Source organism: Aptenodytes patagonicus, chromosome 2, assembly GCF_965638725.1.
Source record: "Aptenodytes patagonicus chromosome 2, bAptPat1.pri.cur, whole genome shotgun sequence".
Taxonomy (NCBI): Eukaryota; Metazoa; Chordata; class Aves; order Sphenisciformes; family Spheniscidae; genus Aptenodytes; species Aptenodytes patagonicus.
Genome location: NC_134950.1, coordinates 166569588 through 166594850, shown reverse-complemented (window position 1 = coordinate 166594850; position 25263 = coordinate 166569588). Strand labels below are relative to the sequence as shown.

Below are 25263 nucleotides of genomic sequence, written 5' to 3'. Positions count from 1 at the left end.
AAGGGTGTTGGACATATCCCTGAATGTTGAAATTGCAGTGTGGAGCAAGCAGAAGCATCCGGCAGCTGGGAAACCGGAGAACTGCTCGTCCTTGGAGGCGGCGGGGAGAAAACCGGACCTCCTGATCCCTCCATACCCGTCGTAACCCCGGGACCTATTTTTAAATGCGGAATGTGGATCCCCGAAGCGCCTGGGCCGGGCTCCACACCTGCTCACCACAGGGCCACAGCCGGCGGGGAAATGGAGACGGGAGACAGTGGCTTGGCTCTCTTTGCCTCGGGATTAAAACGTCCCTCCTGGACCAGAACCGGGCAAGGCCGCGCCATCGCTTTCTGTCCTGCCGTCCGCTGGGTTCCAACGCGTCCGGCGCGCCAGGGAGCCACCACAGGGCTGCCGCACCGGCCAGCTGCCACCCCGTTTGGGAGGAGGGCTGCTGGCACGCTGCGCCCGGGGCCTGCTCCCTCCCGCCGCTCCCCGGCCTTCGCGCCCAGCCCCGACCGGAGGCCCCGCCGGCGAAGGGACCCTGGAGAAGGACAAGACGCGATTGACAGCCTCTCCGCCAATGGGAGCTGCGGATTCGGCAGCTGACAGCCAATCGCAGCCCGAAGTGGGTCTTAGGCCAGCAGCCCCTCCCGCCTCTTGCCCGAGGGAGGGGAAGATGCGGGCAGCCGCCATCTTGTGTGTGGCATCCCCGCCCTTCCCTTTCTCTTCCTTAAGGACTCCCCCTCCGCCGTCCGCGTTCGGCAGCCCGCCGGCCCGGCCCGTCCCCCGAGGGCGGTGGCAGCAGCCGGATAAACCGTGGTGGGGTGGTGCGGCGGCGGCGGAGGGGCGCCACTCTCAAGATGGCGGCGTGCGGCGACCCGCTGTGGCGGGCGGGGCGTGCGCGCGGCGGCGTGCGCGGGTGACGTCAGGGCGCTCTGGGCATGGGCAGGTGGAGGGAGCAGGCAAAGTTTGGCCGGCGGTAGCGGCAGGCGGCGGCGGCGGGGTTGCGGGTGCCGCTGCCGGCGGGGGCTCGGCTGGGGGTCGGGGCAGCCGGGCCGCGCGGGGCAGCGCAGCGCCTCTCCGCTCCCTCGCTCCTGCGTGGCGCTCCCCCTCGCGGCGCGGAGGGCGGGCGGGCGCGACGCGGCGCGGCCATGGCCGAGGACCCCAGCGCGCTGCCCTGGTCCATCAACAAGGATGACTACGAGCTCCAGGAGGTCATCGGTGAGCGGCGGCGGGGCGGGACGGGGGCGCTTGCCCCCCGCCTGGCGTCTGTGCGCACCGCGGAGGGGGTGGGGGGCGTGTGTGTGGGGCGCCCCCTCGCTGAGGGGGGTGCGTGTGTGTGTGTGTGTGTCTCCGCTGAGGGAAGTGGGGGGTGTCTGTCCCCCCCTCAGCTGCGGGGGGTCCTGTCACACACCCCTGTCAAGGAGTGTGTGTGTGTGCCCGCGATGTGTGTTTGCGGAGGGTGTGAGGGGGGTCTGCCCCCCTCCGCCCCCCGCCTCGAGGGGTCTGGGGGCCTGGGAGACCTGTTTACTGAGGGGGGGGGGGTCTGCCCCCTCTCGCGGGGGAGAGGTGTGGTGGTGGGGTCTGCCCTCCCCTCACTCCAAGGGGGGTGTCTCTGGGTCCGGGTTCCCCCCCACCGTCGTGGGCTGTGCGTGTTCAGGGAGGGGCTGAGTGGGGGGCGGGCCTGGGGCTCCACTTCTGCCGCCTCTCCGTGGGCGCGGGGGGGCTGCTCCCCCTCCTCAGGCGTGTGCGGGACCCACAGAGGGGGGCGTGGGTCTGCCTCACCCCCAGCAGAGGCTTGGGGCGGTCGCGGGGGGGCACCCTCCTGGCAGGGGGCTCATCTCCAGGCTCTGCCTGTCTCTTCTGCGGGGGGTGGGGTGGGGGGGGTGTATCCTCATGCCGGGGTGAGCGGGGACAGAGCGGGACGGGGTCCACGCTGTGGGGGCTCTTCTGTCTGCCCGTCGCCGTGCGAATTCGGATGCGCTGGGCGTGTAGGAGCAAACTCCACAGCTTATGTGGGCTCTTTCCTCCCAGGGCACCCCCATTCCTCCTGGGGGGACGACTCGTCCCTTAGCAGTTTCAGAGCCCCGCGTTGCTTTAGTCCGTGCAGGGGATGGAGGATTTTGTAGTGGCGCCGAACGAGCCTTTTATCCTGGGTTTTTGCTGCTGCTGTGAATTTTCATTCATTGTCCTCGCAGCTCGAGGCCCCAGCCTTTGCTCTCTCCATTAAATGATTTCCCCCCCCCGCCCCTCACTCTCTCTTGACTTTAAACTGCACAGTTACCAAAGGCCTCCCGCTGTACTGATTTATTGGCTGTCTCAACCATTTTGTTGGGGTGTGTGTTTGAGGGCTATATTGCTCTAGGGCGAGTATGTGACACGTCTGAGGTGGTGCCACAGGTGACTCTAAGGTCAGTGCCTCCTGTCTCGCTCTCCGGAGGCACAAAATAAAGGAGGAGGCAGCAGGGCAGGCTCCTGGCCAAAGGCTTTTAGGAAGGAGGTTGATTTTTAGAGTAATCTTTGTGGAGTGCTTTTATTTGAAGTTTATAAATGACGTAGCGCTATCATGCCCAGGCCTTCCATCTCTGCCTCATGGGGAGACTTGTTTTCTGTTAAGGAGGGTGGGAGAGTTTGTGAAAATGCTGTTTTAAGAGATTAAATTCTTGGCATTGTTTAAAAGTAGGAAGGAACTAAAGCTGTGGAGGGGGGGAAATCCTTCTGGAAATCCCTGTTGCTCTGTGGGATCAGGCTTTGTCCCCTCCCTTCGCTCAGTGGGAGCAGCAGTGCTTTAGGAAGGAGACAAACTCCCCGTAAAGAGGGAAGGCGTAATCTTGCAGATCAACCCTTTAAACCTCCTTTGGAAAATGCGCCCTGGGGAGGATGATGTTCAGCCTCTTTGAGGAGCAGGAGATAAAGGTGCGGGGAGGAAGGGGGAGAACATGTCACCCATTTCCCGGGGAAAGGGAACTGTGTGTGCGTGTAGGGAATGCTTTTTTCTTTTGGGAGCCTGCAAAGGGGTGCTCTGGTCACACAAAGCAAGGATTTGAGCTTGAGTATCCAACCACGGGAGCGAACGGACAATCTGCCTCTTTGTAGCTGAGGAGCAGAGTGAGATGGGAACAAAAGGGCATGTAAATGCACTTCTGCTCTTTGGAGAACTTGCTGCTGGAGACGCACATCCTACAGCCTCAAAGTATTAGGAGGAGTGCGGAGATGTGGTGTTGTCTCACGTTAACTGACAGAACCTGGGGAGAAATCAGGAAAGAAGTATTTAATTTCTTCCGTATCTTTTCCCTGTCCTTCTGTAAACTGAGTTTCTGGACATCGCCTACTCACTGAACGATTGTGTTGGTATGCTGGTGTGTGATGGAGTGTACACTGAAATGTGTATATTGCAAACATATGGTTTCTCTTTTTCACTTTCCCATCCCCCGCCCCCCCCCATTTCAAACATTGGTGTGTCTGCCAGCGTCCTGGATGGAGATGTGACGCAAGTTTCCTAGCACGTATATGATTTGTGGGACAAAATGTCACTGTGTTAACTGAGCTGGACTGCCTTGCCTCTTGCTTCATGTCTCCTGTAAACCTCAAGGGTTTGGGTTTTGGTTTTTTTTTGAGCTCTCTTTACTTCTGTAGAGCTGTAGAAGTCTTTCAGCAGGGAACAAAGAGATGTCCTGGTGTGGAAGGAGATGAAGCTTGCACTGGTGCTTTTAAAGGATTTAACTTGTTTCCTGATGAAAAACGTTGCTCTTTACATTTAGCGTCCGACATTCAGTAGATTACCAGCTCAGCTATTTTTCCACATCAGAATAAAGGAAATCCATGTGTAGTCCAATTCCTTAATTTGTGCTGGTTTTGCCTGAAAATAGCCATATGTGTCTTTCATTTGACATGGATGGCTCCATACTGTTTTGGTGCAGGAATCGAAAGAGCATGTTTTCTACCTGCAAAGAGAACTTCTGTAAAACTGCCCTCCTGATTCTGTCTAATAGTAAAAAAAAGGATTACTCAGCACTGGGGATGACTCATGCCATTATAAAGGTATGGATTAATGCCTGTGTTTATTATGCTCAGTTAATGTTAGTAACTGTTGAGTAGCCTCCTTAGGTTAAATAACTTCTGTTCCACTGAGGAAGGAACCTTGCTCAGGATCAGAACCTGACTTTCATTTCAAAAAAGGATAAAATGGAGGTAGGGTAGAAGAAGCAATTTATAAAGCATTTCTTTGAAATGTACCCCCAGAGCAGTGATAGTCTTGGCAGGTGAATGCTGCCTCTGGAGATATCTAAATTTTCATCTAAGAAGAAAAACATAGTCTGTGCTGGTGGTTGTGAAGGTGGTCTTCTAAGTGTGGATCACATATAAATCACAGCAGTCGTCTCTTTGAAGCCCGAAAAAAAAATTCGACCTCATGCTGCTTGTGCTGATCAGATACTTGCACATGCAGGTTCCCTTGGATCTCACAATTCCTGTTGGAAGTGCTGGTAGCGGTAGTGAAGTTGATTGGAACTGGGTCATTCTCATTTTGCTACTTTTTTGGAAAGATGAGAGCTGTGCTGGCTGTGGCTGTTTGATTTAGGAGCATCCTCTTTGCTGTGAACAGTCTGTGCCAGAAACAGAAGATAAATTAGCAGTGGGAGTGCTCCCTTGCTCTATTCCTGTGCCCTTTCTCCCCTGACAGATTCCTTCGTAGCGATGAGGACAATGCAGGCTGTGCGAACAGATGTGGTGGGAGTTTCTTCTCCCCTCAGAAATCAAGCTTAAATTGAAAATTGAAGTCACCATTTACTGAATGATTAGGTTTTTTAATGACTGCGGTTTGTGTAGCTTTTGAGTTGGGCTTTGCCTGTGAACACGGTGATCTTTTGGAGTTGAATGTTTAGATTTCTAGCCACATTCTTCCCAAGCTCTACATGTGAGCGTGTGTACGCCTGCGTGGGAGAAATTTTCTTTTGCAGGTATAGAGGAGCTTCTTAGAATTAAGATTTCCGCTTCCCCAAATTTTATCAAAATGTTTGTGGTCACCCATCTTGTGCTTGTGTAGTTATTGCATGCACTGAAAAAGCACTGCCGTTGAAAAAGAGCAGCCTGTAAGTACTCACCAGGTACGATCGAAGTCTTTGGATGTAAAAACCAGGCTGGAATGGGAGGGAGGCTCTTGTCCAATGGTAACTTTTTAGGTTAGGTTTCTTTTTTGAAGCGTGGTGTTGATTGTTACCTGTGAGTCTTATGTCCTAGCTGCAGCCAGTTTCATATGCCTATTTAAAACCCATTCAAGAAAAATGTTACACTCTATAAAATATAACTGCTTGAGAACTAAATTGAGTGTTTAGACTTCAGTCTTGGTGCCATATGTTTTGTTTTAGCATTTCCACACGGATTCCCACTCCTCCCCCAGCCTAGCTAAACAAAATTGATTCCTACAGCGCATTCCCAGTATTCAAGCTGGTTAATTCATTTGAAGACTTGCTTTGTGCGCTCATTTGTAAACTTTTTCCAGTTGAAGTTGGTAGAAAAGCCTTTTTGTTGTTTTATGTTATGTTAAAGCTTATATAAAATTATCTTTGGGCAAATGTAGATCTGTTTAAAAAAAAAAAAATTTAGCGGTCATTCATAGTACTTGGTCTGCTTGGGCACTGAAGTGGGCGATGCTCAGTACCTCAGTTTCTCAGCTACTTGGATGTAGACAAATATATCCTCTTGTGTATTCCTGAGTGAGACTGAATAGCCAGGTTACTCCTGCATCCAGGCTAACTTTCCTTTGAATACTTGGCACATCTCATTTCTTTAAGACGTTTGATACCATCACTCTACTAGAATAGGGCTAAATTGAATTGGTCTTCACCTCTTGGGAAGTGAAAACAAAAGGTGTTTAGTTGTGTGTGTGTCTTTGTTTAGTGTTTCTGTTGTTTGCTCTCTGATAGGAAGGAGGATAAAATGCACAAGGAAGCAGACTGAGGACATACAAAGCCAAGTGGTGGTGAAAGAGGCTGGCTGGGAAGAATACATCGTTGTTATCAAAGCAGCATGGCTGCTTTTCCTGCTGATTTGAAGGGAGGGCAGAGACAGTTCCTGCTGCTTTCAGTTATTCTGGGGTATTAAAAAAAACCCCAAAACACATGTGGGGTGTTTCATGTGGAAGTAGTTCACACTTTCCTGTGGTTGGTTTCTATGTGGTAGTTGCTTCCAGTACTGCTAAGTTCCTGGGCTGATTAATGTTTAACACTTTCATTTCTCAAGAATACTATTTAAATAGTTTCAATTTAATGCAAATGTCTTGGCTAGTGCTGAGAAATTCAGATGTGCCGTGTTCCTGAGCACACCTGAGGGGTGTATACGCTGGCTGACAAATGCATGCCTGGGAGGCTTCTTCCTTCTGCAACCAATGAAATCTTGGAGAGGATCAACTCTTCCCCAGAATATTCATCTATTTAAACTTGGCAGCATCTATTTTATTTCTGAGTGTTAGCAGCTTGCCCACCAAGTCAGTGTCTAGAGATGTAATCTTTTATTAAAAGTTGGAGCTGTTTAAAATGATGGGCAATAACACTGGTTCTTACTGCTAATTGTGTTAACGAATTGCCAAAAACTGCATTTTAGTAAAATTTTCTTGGAAGATTTCCCCTAAAATGCACGATATCCATCATAAATCTCTGTAGTAGTAAATTTAGCTGTGGACAATGCTAATGGAGCGCTTGTAAACTTAGTGTTATTAAACTTTCTTAATAGGAAGAGACAGACTTGATAGCTTTGTGGGTGTAGAATAGCTGTTGGAGTAGTGGAATTTGGCATTGCAAAATCTTTGGAATATCAGGATCCTGGGACTTTCCAGATGAGTTTAGCCTATTACCCTGCACTCCCTTTAGAATCAAACAACTGAGATGCAGATACAAAGAACTTGGCTCTCAAAGTCGCTGCAGTTTCCTGTGACTTCACCTAAGGGAGTTCAGCCTTGACATTTCTAAAAAACATCAAACTCCATCTGTCTTTCTGGAGGTCATGTGGGGAAGTCTCAGAGGTGAGGTTAGGTCCCTGGCTGGCAGGCGGTCCAGGCTCTTTACCAGAAGGTCATTGCTCCTGGTGTATGAGAGGAGATGTGGTACCTCTGATGTGCAAAATAATGCATATGCTAATGAAGGGAGCTGTACTAAGAACAAAATCAAACTTGTCTGATTCAGTAAGACAAGATCACTGTAGGAAATAGTGCAAATACAGCTAAATGACAACAGGGTTACAGGTACCTGAATAGGTCTGTGATACTGCTTTAGTATTTCTCATGTTCCTCTCGTGCACGAATACAAATGAAGAGACTGACCTTAGTGTGGGATTCCGTCAACCTTAAGTTTGATCCCTTAGGTTGTCTGGGTGCGTCGTTTGCCTTGAAACACTGCTAATGCATGGGGTTCTCATGTTAATCATCACAGCCCGTGTATTATATCCCCTGTTTTTAACCACATAGTACAAGCAGGTAGGGATTTGTGGTGATCCAAGTGCAAGAAGGAAAAATCCAGTATTTTTTTTCACCCCTACTCAATAGCTACAACATCCAGCGACGTTTTCCAAGTCCTTTCTTTCACTACTCCCCAAGGTTTTTGAAGACCGTTGTTTCCTGATGTGCGTCACTGCACACAGAATTTTTGCTTAACACAGATTTTCTTGCAATTAAGAGAAATTCCACCCTGGGAAAAAAAATATTTGGTTATGTATCAACCTCCATCAAACCAGAGTCTAACACATCTTGCAAGGATTTCTTAGACCTCTTTGGTTCTGCACACTGGGAAGTCTGCAGGGGACAGCTGTCTTCAAGTCTTAAAGGCTTCACAAGTCCCATCCATAAATGAAGTGCAGAGTAAATCCACAGCACTGATTCACTTTTTCGCTGAATCTTCCCTCCACACATCCGTTAAAGTTTTACAAAACTTGTACTGCATGCTTGTGAAACAACATTTGAACTCTTATAACTCAGTCAAATGAAAATGCATTTTTTTAGAGAATACAGAAAAGCTCTTCTGAATGAGGTTTTAGTTTCTGGCCAAATTTCAATTTTCTGCCCCATCCGTTTTGTCTTGAGAGCTACTGAGTTGGGGGCGGGGGAGAGAAAAATTTCTTGTTTTGTTTCATTTCACTGTTTCATGCTAAACTGACTTTATAGCATTCTCCAAAATGGATATTTCCTTCAGGCAGGAAATGAGCCTATGTAAATTCATCCTGGAGAGAAAAGGTATGAGCAGCTGTTAAAGAAGAAATAGTGCGAGCTGAAATACTTCAGTGATCGTCTCTTACTGTAGTAAATTCTCCTTGGATTTTGCCAAAAATTTACCGCTTTATAGTCATGAATGGTAATTTAAGCACAAACTTTACTCTTTTTACTGCTAGCACCTTGCTATTAATAAAGCTGTGTGGGACGATGCTCCGTTTCCTTTGCATCCATCCACAGAATTGTTAATTAAGTTAAAACTGCGGAATGAAATTTTGTCCTTGAGTACCCCACTGAGTCTTCTGAGCACGTGGCTTGTCCTGTGGTATCCTCTGCTAGCTTATTGTGTGGAAGAATTTAAGTTGCCTTTTGTCTTAGAGCAGAGTTAATTGACAAATTTTGTGGTTAGTTAGAGGGGAGAGTGTTGTCAAATAGGAAAAAGTTCTAAAAAAACCTAGTTGTGAATGTGGAATTGTATTGACATGCTTGTGGTCAGGGTGTGAGATTATTGCATCTTGTGGCAATTCAACATATGTTTTGTAAAACTGAAGTTTTCCTGAACATTGGATGAAAGCTTCATAGTTACTGTTGGACAGGTTGGGCATTTTCGTTTTCAATTTTGCCTAAGTTAGGCTTTTGCTTATTTTTGGTCTTCAGGGGATTGTAAGTCCATTTTCTTGGGATCCAGGGTTCGATCCAGCTTTCTGAAAAGGAAGCTTTGAAAACGGTGCAGAGAATAGTGGAAAATGATAGCATTTGAAAAGTGAGAGAGCAAGTTAATAGCTGTGGGATGAGAGCACTTAAAGAATGTTTTTTCTTAAGGAAATCAGCTGCTCAGAGCTGATACCTGTTGAGGTAAGTGGGGCAGCTGAAACAGCAGTCAGGCGTTTCAGGCCATCTCCAGCTTCAGGCAGACAACACAATATTAGGTTATCTTGATGGCTTAAAAACTCATGAAGATGCTTCTTGTCACGGAGTAAACACCTTTCCTGCAAAATCCCCAGGGATGGATTTCATTATGTCAATTTTCAGAACACAAATGGAAAGCTACTGTCACTTACTTTGCTGAGATGCAGAGCTAGAAAGGACTCCCAGGGTCGTGGAGTCCGGTTCCCTGCTATAGCTGATGCCAAATTGTATAATCCCTATACCAAATTAATGAATGCTTGTGTTTGAAATGGTGCATGGGGGAATTACAGGCACACGTTCTATTAAACACTCAAACCTCCGTGTGACCCTGTCATCGCTGTATGAAACAGCTGCTTAATGGATTCCCTATGACAGTGGGAAGGAACAATGCCTTCTCTTTCATAGCAAGTGTCTATAACTCAGTGTTTTTCTTACGCTGCTTGCTTTACATTCAGGCTGTATCTGCAAGAACGCTTCCCAGTGAAGGCATGGGAGAGCTGCAGCTTGGCATTCGTGCTGTCTCCAAACCTTAAACGCGTTGACTAACAAACATCTCTGATTTGTGATTCCTTAAGATCTGCCAGTGGAAATTGAGTCCTTTGGAAACTTGTTATATGTCCTCACCTGTAAGAACTTCACCTCCTAGGCAGCTTCTTTGTGAACCTCTTTCTGTCCCTCACCTTGTGAGGTAGTGCACCAAGCAAGTTGAAAGCTGAGGCTGTAAGTTCCATCCCTTCGCTAAAGTAAAAATTGTCATTGAGGATGCCAAGTGCTGTCTAATAAATAACGGTATCAACAGTTAAGAAATACCTTGGTATTGACTTCCAGCAAACTGTACTTCACTGGAAAAAGTGTCTTGAGCATGAACTCTTTTCCCATTGAACAACTCACCGATGCAAATCTTTATTTCAATAGCTGAGAGGCTGATGCACTAGTTATTTGTCCAGATACTAAGGCTCAGGATGGTTCTTATTACTCTTGGTTAAAGAATGTAATTTTTAACCAGTGGGCTAATCGTCTGTGCTGAACACACTAATAGACGCAGAAAAGACTTATTAGATCAAGCTATTCCATGAAAAGAAAGGATAATAGCCTTCAAGAGAGGACATATCAGATACTTAAAAGCTTATTTACCTAAAATAACCACTGTACTATCAAACATCTGCACTGTATGCAGACAGATTGTTCTGTTTAGTGGAATCCCGGCCAAATAAAATATCCTCTACAGTTGACAATTACAGTTGAGACAGAGTTCAGAGATAAAGGTTGGGAGGGAAGAAAGGGGAACACTGGCTTGGCTACTGTACCAGGGCTGTGTTTCGAGCCTTGGTAATACCTGATGACAGCCAGCATGATATTTACATTGCTGCATATACCATAAAGACAACTGACAGTGATTAAAAGGGAAGGATAAACCTTCTCCAGTAATATCGCTGTGTTTGGAAATGAGATGTTTGAGCCTGCTTTCCATCGCACAGAATTAACACTGCATAGCTGTACGGCCCTTTAACTTAGCCAGAGACGCTGGCACAAAATCAAAAAAATATAATTGGTTTCAAACTGAAAATCTAATTTAGGCATGCTAATAGCATCTTAAGTAAATGTGGCAGGTCACACAGGACTTGTGTAACTGGTCCTTGGAGCTTACTGTAGTGACTGCCATGGGGAGAACAGTCTCAAAGGCGTTCCCCAAATCACCTGGGCACCTTGTGCAACTGGAGGGTGTTTGTATTTTCTGGTGAGGTTCTGATCCATTCCCTGCAGACTGTCCCTGTGACAGTAGTGTTTCTGTCCTTTTCTTGAGGTGGGCTTCAGGTTAAATCATATCTGCTTAAAGGTATGATGGGACTGTATTAGTTATTAGTTATATTAGTTCAAACTATGTATTAGTTTGAACTAATTTGGTATGTCCTAGGGGCTGCAGGAGGTTAGGCATACAGTCACAGCAGCACTCTCTGGCCATCTCTCTCCTCCATGCTTTGGTGTTTGCAGTGAAAAGGTTGGGGACAATATTAGATGGGCTGATATTTGCCCCTGTTAATTCTTCTCTCCACTGATACCATCTGTGACCAGTGGCTTTTTCTCTTGTCTTTTTTTTTCCCTTCCATCTCTTGTTCCAGTGTACAGTCCGACACCCGGGCAGCTGCAGCTCTTCACTGTGTTCAGTGCCGCTTGGTGGCAGGGAGGCAGCTGAAAGCCTGGCTCAGCTGCATGCACCGTAAACTGGTGATTGCAGGTGAAGCAGTTCACTGGTGAAATGAAACAGCAAAGTGACCCGGTGACAATTTTGTCAGATATCTTGCTGACATGCTTTGCACGGCCAGCCCTATTCCTCATCCTCCGTTCCAGTCCTGGCCTGTGTTACGTTGACAGGCTGACCATTTTCTCTCCAAAGCTGTCACTTCTGTGCTTAGTCTGTAAGGATTCCCAACCTGAATGTTTGCTGAAGGTGGGAAAACAGATGACATTTTTCTGTGTTCAGGGCCTAAGGGATATCGAAAGAGTTTCAAGAGAACAATGCGATGTGGGGTGGGGTGAAAATTTCCATAAGACTCCTCTTCCTTTCTGCAGAAACCTTGGCATTGAGTTGTGCAGTTTACAGTAGCTAGGTCTCTCTACAGCATAGAAATCGGAGACTCATTTATAATGTGGAGTTCGATGGGGCCATGGGGAGATGTACCCAGCCACAGCTATTACCCATCAGTTGCTGATGGCTCTGAAAATGGTATCGGACTTCTTACAAATGACTGGATATGGTTTGTATTCCTCCTTTGGAGTTTGAGAACTGAATTAAAGACCTGAGCAATAAGCCTGCAGCGTCGAGTGTTTCTGTATAGATGGACCACTGGAAAGGAAGCATGTCTAAACAAGTGCTGGCAGCACTGTATGATCTTTACTGGCTTATCATTGCTCTCTGCTGTACATGGAGCATTAGGAGTCCTGAGAAAGACATTGTCTTACATGGGCAGAAACCTCTGAGCTCTGAACACAATGCGTGGTTTTCAGTGGTATTGTCAACAGCGAGCGCTCTCGTCAAGATGCTGAATAATTCACTGTCAGCAAGTTTATGTGCAGTTCAAATATTTTGGCTGTATTTCTAATTTGATAGCTGAGTTTCAGAAATCTGCTTCTTATTTTCTGAAATTCTTTGAACATGCTGGATTAATGCTGGAATATTAGTTGTCTGTTGGAGACTGCAGGTACTAACACGAAATGATCGAGCAAAGATTCTCAGGCTTTGGGGAAAACATGTAATTGAGTCTTAACAATATAAATCTCTCGTGTGTGAGTACCGTTTGAAATAAATGGCCTCACAACTTGCACAGAATTGCAAACTACTTGAGCTCTGGCTATAGTGGCATAAATGACCAGAGGTCATTACAAAGAGATACACCTGCAATTTAAATGAAACAAACATAGGATTTCACAAGTAATAACTGTGCTTTTTCCCATTCCTTCTTCCAATTCTTTCATTAAAAGGTCTAGACTGTAGTCATCAGATGTACTGGTGCGAAATAGAAGTAATTTGTATTTAAGTCTTAATTCTGTGCCTGGACATGTTACCTCCCAATTATTACCCTTTCTCAATGTGTTGTCCAGCACATGCCCTGTGTCATAATGTACGTGCAGTCACCTTCGGCTTGAACCCAGATAGATGTTTGCAGCGCTTGGCTGTGCTCAAGGTGAGCCTGAAAGAGGAATGAACGTGCTGCATTCAGTGATGTGAGTTATGCCATATTGCAGGGCGGGGTGACATTTTGACATGGACCACATGGAAATGCAAAGTTTTAGAATAATTTCTTTAAAACAGGATTGAACTATTCTTTTTAAAGCCTTTTCCTCAGAAATACAAGGGTAGCTACTCTTGTAAATGTGAGAGTTGAGCTATTATGCCTGCCTGTAGGACTGCTGCACACGCATAGTGCAGATTTTCATGTATAGTGTGTACTTATGCTGTGATACATAGTCAGTGGGGATTGCTGGTTTTCCTCCACCCTCCCATACAGGCTTTATTTTTTTTTTTTCCCCCCCCTCAGAACTGTTAAATCTGCTTTCACTTTCTGGCTTTGCTTATGCTTCTTTGTTATAATAGTTCCCTGCACTGTATTAGCAAGTATTTCTTTCCCTCTACTCCGTATCTTTCCGCCTCTGCTGTAGATCAAATACTGCACGACTGGAGTTGAGAGAGGGTGCGCCAAGTTAAACTGGCCTCTTACTACCTCTGCCGGGGTTTTAAATAGGGTATTGCCATCTTGTGCTGTGGATGTATCATCCTTCAGCTTGCGGAGAAATAAATGTAAAGCCCTAGTTCTTCTCTCTATGGGAAATACTATTCATGGTAAATCCGTATCGGGAACGAGTGGTGGAAAGGTGTCTGGGAATGAGCGTGGCTGTGTTGGTGCAGCTCTGGGAGCTTCCTGGGGGTAGGTGCATGTCTGCACTCCCCATGTTACTGTGGGAGGGGAGCTCCGCTTACTCTTGTGATTTTGTAGCTTTTTTGTTGTCTTGGCCATGGATCGCTCTGCTGCTGCTTTAGTTTCCCACAGGTTTTCCAACCAGGCACAGAACAAAACCGACTGAATTCGCCCTTACTGGTTTTGCTGTTGCTCGCAGTGTTTTTAACAGCAGCATTCGGAGTCGGCTTACTGTTTGGGTTCGCTCTAAGCAGTGCTAGAAGCACCCCAGTGATCTTCCTGCTGAGTCAGGGCCGTAACTTCACTTCTAGCATCATTAACATTTGCAACACTCTTCCTGCAGTACTGGGCTGAGTAGATGACACCTTCCTGTGAAAGCTTTCTCCTCACCATGGGTGAGCAGATTTTTTCATCCCCTCTGTGGCAGTACTAGGAATATATCTGAGTCCCATTATGAATTCCCTTTGGTCTTATTGATGCTATTTGTAACTGTCAGTGTGGACCGCATCTTCCATTTTGTAGTAGGAATTTGATGTATAACGGGGAGATGGCTTGTAGAACTATGACTGTATTCAAGGACCATTAACGTTGCATTACTTCACTCTTCCTGAATCGTGGGGCTTGTGCCAGGAAGACTTTTGACATCCAGTGGACTCTTCTTACCAAGTCCTGCTTGGGGAGAGGAGTATTCCCACCCTGTACGGAGTTGGCTACAAATTCTTTGCGAGAGGACTCTCCTCTCACCAGAAACCTCAAATGAGGTGGAGAAAATAGAGGCATAACTTTGCCTTCATAGCAAATGGACCAAACAATGCAAGATCAGTCTGAGTTTGAAATCTGGTGTTTAATTTCTGGTTTAATTAGATCTGTATCTGCCCTTGTGCTCTGTAAGAATGCTTAAGAAATTCTATTCCCAGTCTTCTAGCTTCTTGTTTTATTACTGTATTGTCCTTGGAACGAGTAACCAGAGAGCAGGGCTCCCACAGCTCTTTGGCATGAGGCTGTCAAAGAGTTGAAGCATCCGGAGATGGAGGTTGCTGTCCCTGTGCCTGCAGTGGCAGGTGTGAATACAGAGTCTGTGTTATAAAGCATTAAAGGTCTCCTGGGCTTTGGGTGTCCTGTCTGTGTGATCTGGAGTGAGGACCGTTAATGTCATATCCTTGACCAAGATACTTTGGGGGGAGTGTGTGTGTGATTCCACGGCTGGATCTTCTGCTCATTGTTATAGATGTGTAATCCCATAAAAAGATGTGGAGCGAAGCAAACTGTCTACTTCTCTCGCTGCTTCTGCAGGTAGTCACAACAGGGTGATTTCTTTGGTCGGTGTAACCAGCAGGATGTAAGACAAACCCTTTAAGAGATTGTGCCAGAGCCCACAGGACGTGGTTCTGAATTTTTATCTTTTTTTACCTGAAACTGGATACCTGGAGCCTGAAAGCCATTGCTTGGTCCAGAGCAGCCTTGCAGGGAAGTGTTTTGTGTGCGTTGTTCATAAGAGGAAAACCCGGGGGCACAATTATAAACAGAGCCTGCATCACGAGCGGCTTTCTGGCACAGCACTCTAGATAGTGGAGGATGGATTCCAGATCTCGCTTAAAAATAGAGAGCTTGTGTGTGTACTGGGGAATGGTGAAAGGAGAGGGCAGTGTTGTGCAGAGGTGTTCAGCTGAGCACGGTCTAATGCTGAAGGAGACTTGGGAACATGACTTAGAGGGGCAGGCTGGGAGAGCTGGGTTTCTTCAGCCTTAGAAGAGTGAGCTGAGGGGGAATGTTGTTGCTGCCCTCAGCATCTAGTGGGAAGTCATAGAAGAGGTGAAGCTGGAGTCTACAGAGGTGTGTGGTGAAAAGCCATAGTTGTGAGCAATGTTGGGAAATCTGATTAGATGGTGAGGTGAGAAAAAGCTTTACCATGTGGGTGGTCAAACACAGGGACAGCCAAAAAGGTTGTAGAAGTATCTGTTGTTAAAGATATTCAAAATTAGACTGAACTTGATGCTGAGGAACCTGGTCTAACTTGGGATTTGGCCCTGCTTTCAGCAGGAGGGTGGACTAGAGGCCTCCAGAGGTTCCTTCCAACCTAAATTGCTTGTAACATTCATTTGACCCTGAAAGAGCGTATTTCCTCTACAGAGGGGATTTGATACCACATTAAGATAAAGACTGATGCTCCAAGACTGTTATGGAAGATGTCCCCTGTTGATTGAAACAGCTGTGTGAGCAGCTGAGTTACCTTGAAGGGAAGTTTTCACATCTCCCAGGGTGCCTGAAACTCAGTTTCCAGTAGCGGGATGGATTTAAAGCTTGGGCAACACTGTTTTGTGAGCACTCTTTCTGTGTGGCTGCTTTAAATTGCTATTGCACATGGTGGGGGAATACTGTTCGAGAGCCAGGACTTGATGTTTGTCTTGTGACCATTTGGCATGACTGTTCCCATTGCTTAAGCAGATATCTCTGCCAAAAGGACCTCTGGCTTCAGTTGCATTCGCCTGGGAGGAGGCATCAGTGCAATTCATCCCAGTCTTCCTGGGAGAGCTGCAATGTCCTTATGTGGCTGCAAAGATGCAGTTATCTTTGGAAACAAAATGTATATGAACAATCTATGTCCTCAGGTCAGTCCCCTGTCTTTCCACTCCTCCAAATAGACTTGAAATCATCGGTTTCCATCAACTTTAACACAAATCTCGGAGGGTTTGGGGTTTTTTTGTTTGTGTTTTTTTGGTTTTTTGTTAAAAAGCAAGCTTCATACAAGTTATGTGACTGCAGAAGAGATGGTTTCCAGCTTCCCTTGAAGGCTGGTGGTGGACTTCTGCAGGGAGTTTGTCTCAACTTAAGAAGTTCATGCTGGAGCTCTGGAGGAGCATGGATCCAGAGGAGATACCTTGGGAAATCAGGCTTCAGTAACTGAGTGCTTGGGGAGTTTTTGGTTTGGGTTGTTTTCATCCTTTCAGAGGTTGGTTTTATTTCGGAAAGAACCATTTAATCATAAAAACATGAAAGAAGCAAGGGTTAGAAAGGGTACGTTTTCCTCCTTAGGCAGTGTTTCCTAAATCAGGTTGTGACCCTCTTATGCAGGAATTTTGCAGCTGCTATCCTAAGGGTTGGAACTGTATCTGAGAGCCTCCAGAGGCAAAAGCAGAGGGTATTAAACAGATCCTAATACCCACTCGGGGTCCACCCCCCCCCCAGCCCTCAACAAAATGATCTCCTGCTTTTCAGGAATAAAGCAGCAAGCATTTGGCCGTGCCCAGTTTTCATTGTTTTGCTAAGCCGTTATGCTGGAAGAGATTAACTAGAGAGCGAATTTTCTCAGAAAGCTGATCTTGAGGGAGGCACAGAGGGAAGAGCCTCAGCACTGTGTCTTGAGGTAGGGAGCAAGCATGAACTGAGCACAGGAACATTAACCCAGTGCTGCCCACGTCATTGCAGCTGAACAGCGGACCGGACTGCAGTTGGCTCTGATTGTAGCAGATCTGTGTCTGCTGGGAAACTTGGTTTGTCTAAGTTGTGCCACCCTAGCACAAACTGCCCTTGTGGTTTTTTTTTTTTCCCTCATTGAAGATGGTTCATAGCAGCCAGGGAAATCACTTCTCTCCCTACCTTTCCCCATGTATTTGTTACATGCTCTAAACTTTAAAAAACTTCCTTGCCAGGCTTTTTCTTTTTCTCTCTGTTGGTGTTGTCATCTCTGTGCTCGTTTTCACTTAGCAGTGTGTTTAGCATCCTTGCTGCAGCTTCTCTCCTTTCCTTCTCTTGCCACCCTGGAATTTCATGGCTGCAAATTGTATGGCTGCAAAGCCTGAAAGTGGCCATGTTGCTATGTTTTCTGTACTCTTCAAAGAAGCATGGAAACCTGTCTTTGTTTGGTCCTAGAAGCATGGCACGCTGCTGCTGCTACTAAAGAGCAGCTTGCTTGTGGCACATCGTGCTGCAGCTTGGCTTAATCCTTGCTTGATACGCTTTTGAGATTTCATTGTTTCTCTATAATTAGGTGCTACAGAGGAGCTGAAAGAAATGACGAATTAGTGGGAGGGGGGTAGTGGGGAGAGCAGGTGGTGATCGAACTGAAGGGAGCTGCCAGAGAAGTAGGAGCAGCAGGGAATTAAATGGGAGGAGTCTTGAGTTCGGATGATTTGCTGCCGTGTACCCAGAAGGATTTAGTTTGGGATTTCATTACTGTTCAAATAATGCCATATACCCATAACAGATTGGGTCCCTGTAGGCTGGGGCATTGTCCAAACACTTAGTGAGAAGCAGTTTTTGCCCTGAAGTCCCAGCGAGCATCGATCAGGCAGGCTCAAGGAGTGGGAAGGAGCTGTAGCATGCACGGTCCTGCTTTTAATTAGTCTGCATCTATTGTTTCTGGTAGTAACATCTTAAAAAAAAAAAAAAAAAAAAAAAATCCAACAAAAAAAAACCCAAAACACAAAGCCATTCTTTGTGTAGTCACTTCTATAAAACCCTGGACTTCTGTCGTCTTGTGAAAGATTTGGTCTACAGTAGTGGTATCATGTCTGGATTGTAAGAAATGTCTCTGCCAGTCGTGCTTACACCAGCTGGGTTTAACTGGCACAGAAATCTTGGTACGTCATGTTGTGGGGGGAAGCAGGTGTGTGCTGAAGCTATTGAGTGCCTGAGATATCCAGAAAGAGTCTTTGAGCACAGATACTCTTGTATTGATGAGGACTGTGCAAGTAGCTTTAGAGATGAAAATATGCCCCGCAAAACTAACTGAAGAGTGAAAAGGGTTGTGTGGCAAGACAGTCTCTGAGGTGCACAGTCGTGTATTCTTACAGCATCTGGCTTGTGTTTTCAGCCTTTATTACTATGCATCAAGACATCCAAAGAAAGAAATCATAATACTGGTGCTTTGAACATGTCAGCAGCAACGTTTCTTCTGGGATCTAACTCTTTGCAAAGGAATGATACAGGCACAAATGTATTGTTTTCTGTTCTGACTTCCAAAAGCCTATTGCTGTAGGGAGACCAGCAGTGCTAGGAAATGCAAACTCACTTCTCCTGCCTTTGTCACCACTTCTGCATGCTCTGCTGTCTTTGTCTTGAGTCACTTTGTTGTGTTTTTTCACTTTTTTTTCCCCAAAGCAGCAGCAGAAAAGTTTAGAGAAGCAGGTACTGGGTGGAAAGGAGCAGGTCAGTGCAACCCAGGATACCCACTGGGTGAGAATACATCTGTGCTGGGGCTGCTGCTTTCATGTTGGAGTCCTGCATCTTGTACGTGCCGGGCAAAGCAACCACAGGGAGTGTATGTAGAGGTTTGCTTTTGGGATGTTTGTCCCGTGCTTAATACTGTGTATTTCAGCCCTGCTCCCCAAACTCAGCTGTCAAAACCTCTTCCCGTTGCTTTTTCTGGGTGCTTTTTGTTAATGTCTGCCTAGACTCTTCCATCATCTCCATCCTTTGCTAAAGACTCTGCTTATGGCACTCAATCTTTATTTTCAATGTCCCTTGGAAATATTCTTGCCCCTGTTGCTATCCTTTTCTTCTACTTAAGCTTCTCCTGGTAGCTTTGTTTTGCCCTCTGCTATGAATAGTCTCTGAAAAATAATATGCGTGCAAGTAATAAATGGCCTCAGTCTTGAACTTCTTAAAAACCCATTTGCTTCATGAAATAGTACAGCTTTAGCAACCTTGCCGTTTTGTGTTCTGCACATTGCTGCCTTCTGCTGTTAAAATGTAAACTCTTAAGTGCAGGGAATCAACTGGCAAGCTGAAGCTGTTGTCCCAGGTATACTTGCAATACCATATAAAGTGAAATGAAACTCCTGCAGTTCCGCTGTAGCGGGTGCTGGTTGAAGATTAGAGGAGCAGAGTCCCACAGTTCAGGACTTTGTAATTTATTTCAGCGTGACTTTGGATGGAGCAATTTTTCCTGTATCTTTCAGGGCTGGATTTCAAGCTCTTTCCCCCACCTGGCACTTTATTCAAGTTTGACTGTGACTTGGTGCAACTCACTGCAGGAAGACTATTGATGGTGGTTGTAGGGAGCTTCAGAAGTCTTTGTTTGAAGATGAGATTGCAGGGTTTTGCCCCCAGTTTATCTGAACAGACTAGGAAAAAAAAAAGTTTGCGAAAATGTTGTGCTTGACCTGTATTGCAGAATCTGGGAACAGGTTTTAGAGCGTTAAGAATAGGAGAATCTCGTAAAATAGGTGTTTTATTCCAAAATACTGACTAGCTGTTCTCATCTCCCTCATCAGCCCAAATGGGTTCAAGAGTTGTGCCTGGGATAATGAACAAAATAGCTGTGGGTTTATTTTTAATAGCATTTTCTTAGGTATTGGCAATAGGAAGCTCTTGAGCTGTTTTCCACCTGTCCTACCCCCTTTTTTATTAATTTGAATTTATTCCTTTTCAGTGAAGTGTGTAAATGCGGGGAACCGAGATGAAGGTAGAAAGGAAAGCCACGAGGTGTCCTGTTCGTGAGCCGTGAATGTTGCAACTGTTTCTGGAGGCCAACAAATACAGGCTTAACATCAACTAGATTTTAAGTCTCACTGCTGCTAACTCCTTTTGATATCAAAGGATATGATATTGCTGAGCCGTTTAAATCCAGAATTCTTATCCCTACTTCTAGCAGTTTGAACAACTGTACATTAAAATGTGGTATTTTTTCCCTATTTGAACTTAAACGTTTTCTCGCTGTGGTTTTCAACCCAGACGCTGAGGCTGTGTGCTACTATGGGAGAACTGGAGCTGAATGGTCTTGAATGAAGCCTACCTTGTGCCTTTGCATAAAATGAGGGGAGATGAGAACAGCAATTAGTACATAAAAATATTTGAAAAATCTAATTAGTGTTGGTAGCAAAGAGTGTGGCTTGTTTCGACACTTTGGGTGAACACATCAGGTTAAAAGTCCGTGTGACCTCAGTGGCCTTTCTTTTAAAAGCATGCAAGAAGAATCACTCCTCTGTCATAAGTAAGCTGGAGTCTGGGATTTTTTTATCTGCAAAACTGTAATGATCCTCATAAAGATCCACTTGTTTTCTTTTGGTTAGCCCAGCACTTCAATGTTGCAGCTGAGCTGGCCCGCGGAGTTGCACAGACCTGGAGCGGGGAGTGCCTGTGGGGTTGCCTTCGCTGGATTTTCACCTGGCTCTGCTGTCTTTACTAACTGGCACTTGTAATTTTGTTGTCTGACCTTCCTTCCTTTCTGCAGAAGTCCCGTAAGATGTTGCTAACTATCCATCTTTTTCACCCACAGGGAGTGGAGCAACTGCGGTGGTGCAGGCAGCCTTCTGTGCTCCAAAGAAGGAGAAGGTGGCAATTAAACGGATCAATCTTGAGAAGTGTCAGACGAGCATGGATGAACTCCTGGTATGCAATCAAAATTGTCTGGGGAGTTGTATTTCAGTTAGCATAATCTCTATGTTTGCTAAGTGCCTTAAATAACCTTTCTTGAGGTGGTGTGAGGGTGAGGGGACCCGACTGATTTCACTAGAGTCAGTTCAGTTGTCCTGGTTGTGGGACACAGTACTTAAAATGTTAAAAAGATCAATTGTTGGAGAACTTCAGGCTATTTGTTTAAGGCTAAGCACTTTGTATAATCCCTTTGTTTTGAAGAGAGTTAATGTGCAAGTGTGAAGCTCAGCTGTACCCACAAGAGCTCTGTACTTTGAGGGGCGCCCAGAGCTGTGTGCTTCCAGAATCTTTAAAATTTAAGGGAATGGTTTTGCTTTCTCTCCCTTTCCTGCAGTTCTTCACTTTTTTTTTCCCTTCACCTGTTTAGAGAAAAACTGAATAAACTAGCTCTTGTTCCTAATCTCTTTCTGGTACTGATGCCAGCTAAGGGATCACACTGACATATTGCAGGCTGCCATATGGAAACCCCCACTAATTCTGAGTTCAGGACAGGAGGTAAGAGTCCTTTGGAGCTGTAGCTCTGTAATTTTCTTCTGCTGTGTGCCTCTTTTCTCAAGATTTTCTCAATGGGAAACAGCTTCTGGCAGGTAGCTGTGGTAACTAAAATTTCTTTTTTTTCTCATCTGGCTTGTATGTTGATGGGCTTTGTCATCTTTCCTGTGTATGTGAGCTGGTGCTTTTGTAGTGCAGCAGCTGTCACATGCACCTCATGTGGAAGGTCCCTGGATTTAAGCCAGGCAGAAATGGGCATTCCTGTGAACATTGAGGTGTCTCCACTAAAGGCAAGAAAGCTCTCGTGGGTAAAACTTTCCGTAGTGAATATTGACTGGCAGGGATTGAGGAAAGGCAGTGAGATGAGGCCTTGTACCACCTATCCTTTTAAAGCAACTCTCTAGGATTTTTTTTTTAATCATACCTGTCTCTCTTTCCACTTGCATCTTGACAGCTTCTGTAGTGTTAACCCAGGCTTTTGTTTTGGTGCTTGCAATTAGAAAGTAGAACAGAGACAGAATTCAGGAGTCCTGGCTAGCTCTACACTTGTGTGATCTTCAGCAAGTCACTCGAACCACGGTTCCAGTTTCCATCTAGTGACTAATGCTATTTTTATCATTATAGGTATCTGCAAATCTCCTCTTGTAAAGAGGAAAGGCTCCATCCAAGCTGCCACATTTCAGTGTGCCTGTGAAGGGTTGCATGTAAGACTCAAGATGACCTGCGTTCAAATCCTCTTATGGCTCGTGCTAGTGTAGGAGTTTGAGATCTCTTGCCTTTTCACAGTCGCTCTTTTTGTCCTGATACCATCCCTTGGTATTCTTTTCAAGGCTCTTATGTGGCTTGTCCATACCGCTTTGCCTCAGTTGTATTCCTAACTGTATTGTCATGATGTAGTAATTGAGATTGTTAGTGTTTGAGTAATTGCCAATTCCAGCTAAAAGGGTTAGGTTCAGAAAGATATGCTGCAGGGACTTGGCATGTAATTTTAGATAAGTACTTCTAATTGCATATTTTAAATCTCTGGCTGACCCATTCCTCACAATGATTTTTCTTGTTACGGGTAGGACTGCAATGAATTGCTGTTGTCAGCTCTCCTAAGCTTCAAATTTTGCGACCAGATCTAGTGCAGGTCCTTCTGTAGGCTTGTGTATAGGTCTGTTGTGAAGGCAAACATTCATGTCTCAACATCATGTGGCAAATACTGTTCATTAATGTCTGGGATGAAGACAGGAAATTGAGGTCTTCCCATACCTGCTGTCAGTAAACAGACTTTTCATGACTTGCCTTGTAGCATTTTATAGACAGCAACACAGGCATTAAGTGGCTCCAACTGACAAATTTGGACATGGCCTATAAAAATAACTGCTTTAATAGTGAGACATTAGGTCAGGAGACTGTGCAAAAATGCAGAGGGAACCTGATGATAAACTGTTCTTCGGCCAACACCAGTCGATTCCTTGACTGGCTTAAGGTCTTCCTTCTCAGACTCAGATGTGGTAGTCCATGAGTGGTTCTCCTTTTCTGTGTACCCCAGAAGGCAGATTATTAACCTGTTCTTTGAAATAAGCCTCTGTACCATGTCTTTAGTTGTGCTCCCAAAGTCTGTAGCCCCTCTAGAAAACTTGCGTGTGATTTAAGGAGCACGGGTAAGTGATTAGTGCCTGATATTTCAGAGGAAAGTGCAAGAATCAATCTCTGGGCAATTTTGGGATTATCTCTCCCCAAACAAGTTCTTGTCTGGGCCTGTAACAGTTGAGCTTTACTTAGCCAGATTTAAGTTGACCTCTTAATTATTTTTGAAAGCTCTTTAAAAATGCAGCTATAGATATTCTTGAACTTAAAATTGTGGAGGGGGGAAGAGGATGGTTCTGACCTGTAGCAGCGTCCTGGGGCAGTGGTCGCCAAGGTAGACGTGTTGTGTGAAGAAGTGTTTTCCCTGGATTTATTCTGACTTTGTCAGTTTATTGGGTGTCATTTCCCAGTGCGAGAGCCGAAAGGATGGATGTTCCTGATTTCCCTGCTCTGTGCTCTTACCTTCCCTACTTTTTATCTTGTCTTCATATTTGCTTTTTCCCTAAAGTAAATATTCTCAAGCTTTTCAGTCTTGTAGTCTCCCTTCATGGCAGTTTCCCCGATCAGTTTAATTACCTTTTTTGAGCAACTACTTGTTATTGCTGGATTTTTTTTTTCTTCCAAAAAATGGAAATGTAGAGTCCTTGCAGATTACAGTGGTTTTAAGAAGCAAGTGCAAAGAGAAATACGATGAATTCATACTGGAGTATGTTATGCCCCCTCCTTGCTTTCTCCTCTCCTCCAATGCTGTTAAAAGCATGAACTTGGGCTTTTATTAGATCCATTATCCTTTTATTGTGCTGAAAGTATCTGAGCACAATAATCAGCTTATGGTAAACTCTGATGTACCGCTTGGGGTCAGGACAATGCTGTTGTGTTACAGCACTGCCCAGTCATCAGGCAATGGGATAGAAAAGGGAAAATTGTGCTTAAATTCTTTTTTAATTTTTCTTTTCTACAGTGCTTCAGATCCATAGACTTCTCTGAAGCAAGCTTGTTTATTCCCAGAATCTGTAGCAAAGAGGGTAAAACAGTGTCACGTTGCTTGGGAGAGGGTAGGGAGGGCGGCAAACAGTTCTGCCATCGATAAGGATGACTTTCTTCTATGACTCTTTCAATGGCCATGCTGCGAAAGGCTGGTGCTTCTATTTCTTGGGGTGGAGGAGACGAGGAAGGTTAGTTTGGAGTGGGGTTAGGAAATGCACAGTAAGTGGCTCTATCACTAGCTGAATGGATGAGTGGCCTTGAGCTTCCTTTAAGCTTCTATAGCAGCAGGTGCCCAGAGGTCAGGGAATCTGGGAGCACCTCCTAGCTTGTGGAGATGCCATGCTTAGGGTGATTAAGTGGTATGACTTGGCTCGTTAAAGGTATTGATCTTGATCCTTGAATCTCGACATACACTTGAGTTGTGTGGGTGGTCAGGGATAACCTGCACACTTTGCAAATGCTGCATGACATTTTAGGTTAATGCAATGGATTAATTTATTGCTGCTACAGGGTATGGAAATGTAGGAAGGACCAATTTTGTTGCATCGTGAGCAAACCAACTCAAGGGCATTCAGCTCTTCAGCAGAACTGCTAATTGCTGTAAAGAACGTAGACAGGCAGGAGTAATGCAGTGCAAAGATGTGGCTCTTTCTAGCCCAGCTGCTGAATTAGGTGATGTTAGTCAGGAATTTATTTCAGTGCTTGATTTTTCTTTTTTCTGTACATTTTTGCATGCTCCCAGATCTTTTCTAGATGGCATGTGGGGTTCAGCTGGAAGGGAAGTACAATATAGTTTATAATGGTTCTTGCTCACCAGTGTGACTGGAAGTGGAGTGTAAGGAGAGGTGGTCAAATACAATGTTGTCTACAACTGGTCTTGGGCTTTTTGATTTGTTACTGAAGTTCCACTTCTTACTTGTCTTGCAGCCCACAGTAGTTAACAAACTTATGCAGCATTTGGTGTGTATTTGGAAACAGTCTGCTCATGTGGTGTATTTCACAGCTGGATGCTGTTCACTGCTGCGTTTTGCTCTTACCTCTCCTTTCCTTTGTGGGAGGCTGGTTGTGTTGCTGCTGTTGCCGATCCTTGAAACACAGTGGTATAACATCTCCTTGAAAATAACCGTGCCTCAAGCTTTCTTCTTGTATAAGTGTTTTCTTGTTTTAAAGAATTATTGATCTAAAAGGCCTTAAATCTCCCCTCTGTCAGCAAACTCTGCTTCATATTCATGCAATTAAAGCTGAGTTAGCTTTCTTTCATCCAGATGGGTTTTTTCCTCCATGCTTTGAGTAGCAGATGACATGGGTTGTCAGCTTAGCAGTTAGTAG

General features: G+C 45.4%; 1 protein-coding gene across 2 annotated transcripts in view; it reads left to right on the top strand.

The window, feature by feature from the left end:
- Positions 1–1113: 1113 nt before the first annotated feature.
- OXSR1 (oxidative stress responsive kinase 1) overlaps positions 1114–25263 on the top strand; it is a 94560-nt gene continuing 70410 nt past the window's right edge. For both annotated transcript variants that reach the window (XM_076331995.1, XM_076331994.1), the window contains exons 1-2: positions 1114–1203; positions 20723–20835. In XM_076331995.1, the coding sequence (XP_076188110.1) occupies positions 1134–1203; positions 20723–20835 (183 nt within the window). In that variant the 5' untranslated portion in view covers positions 1114–1133. The remainder of the gene's footprint in view (positions 1204–20722; positions 20836–25263) is intronic.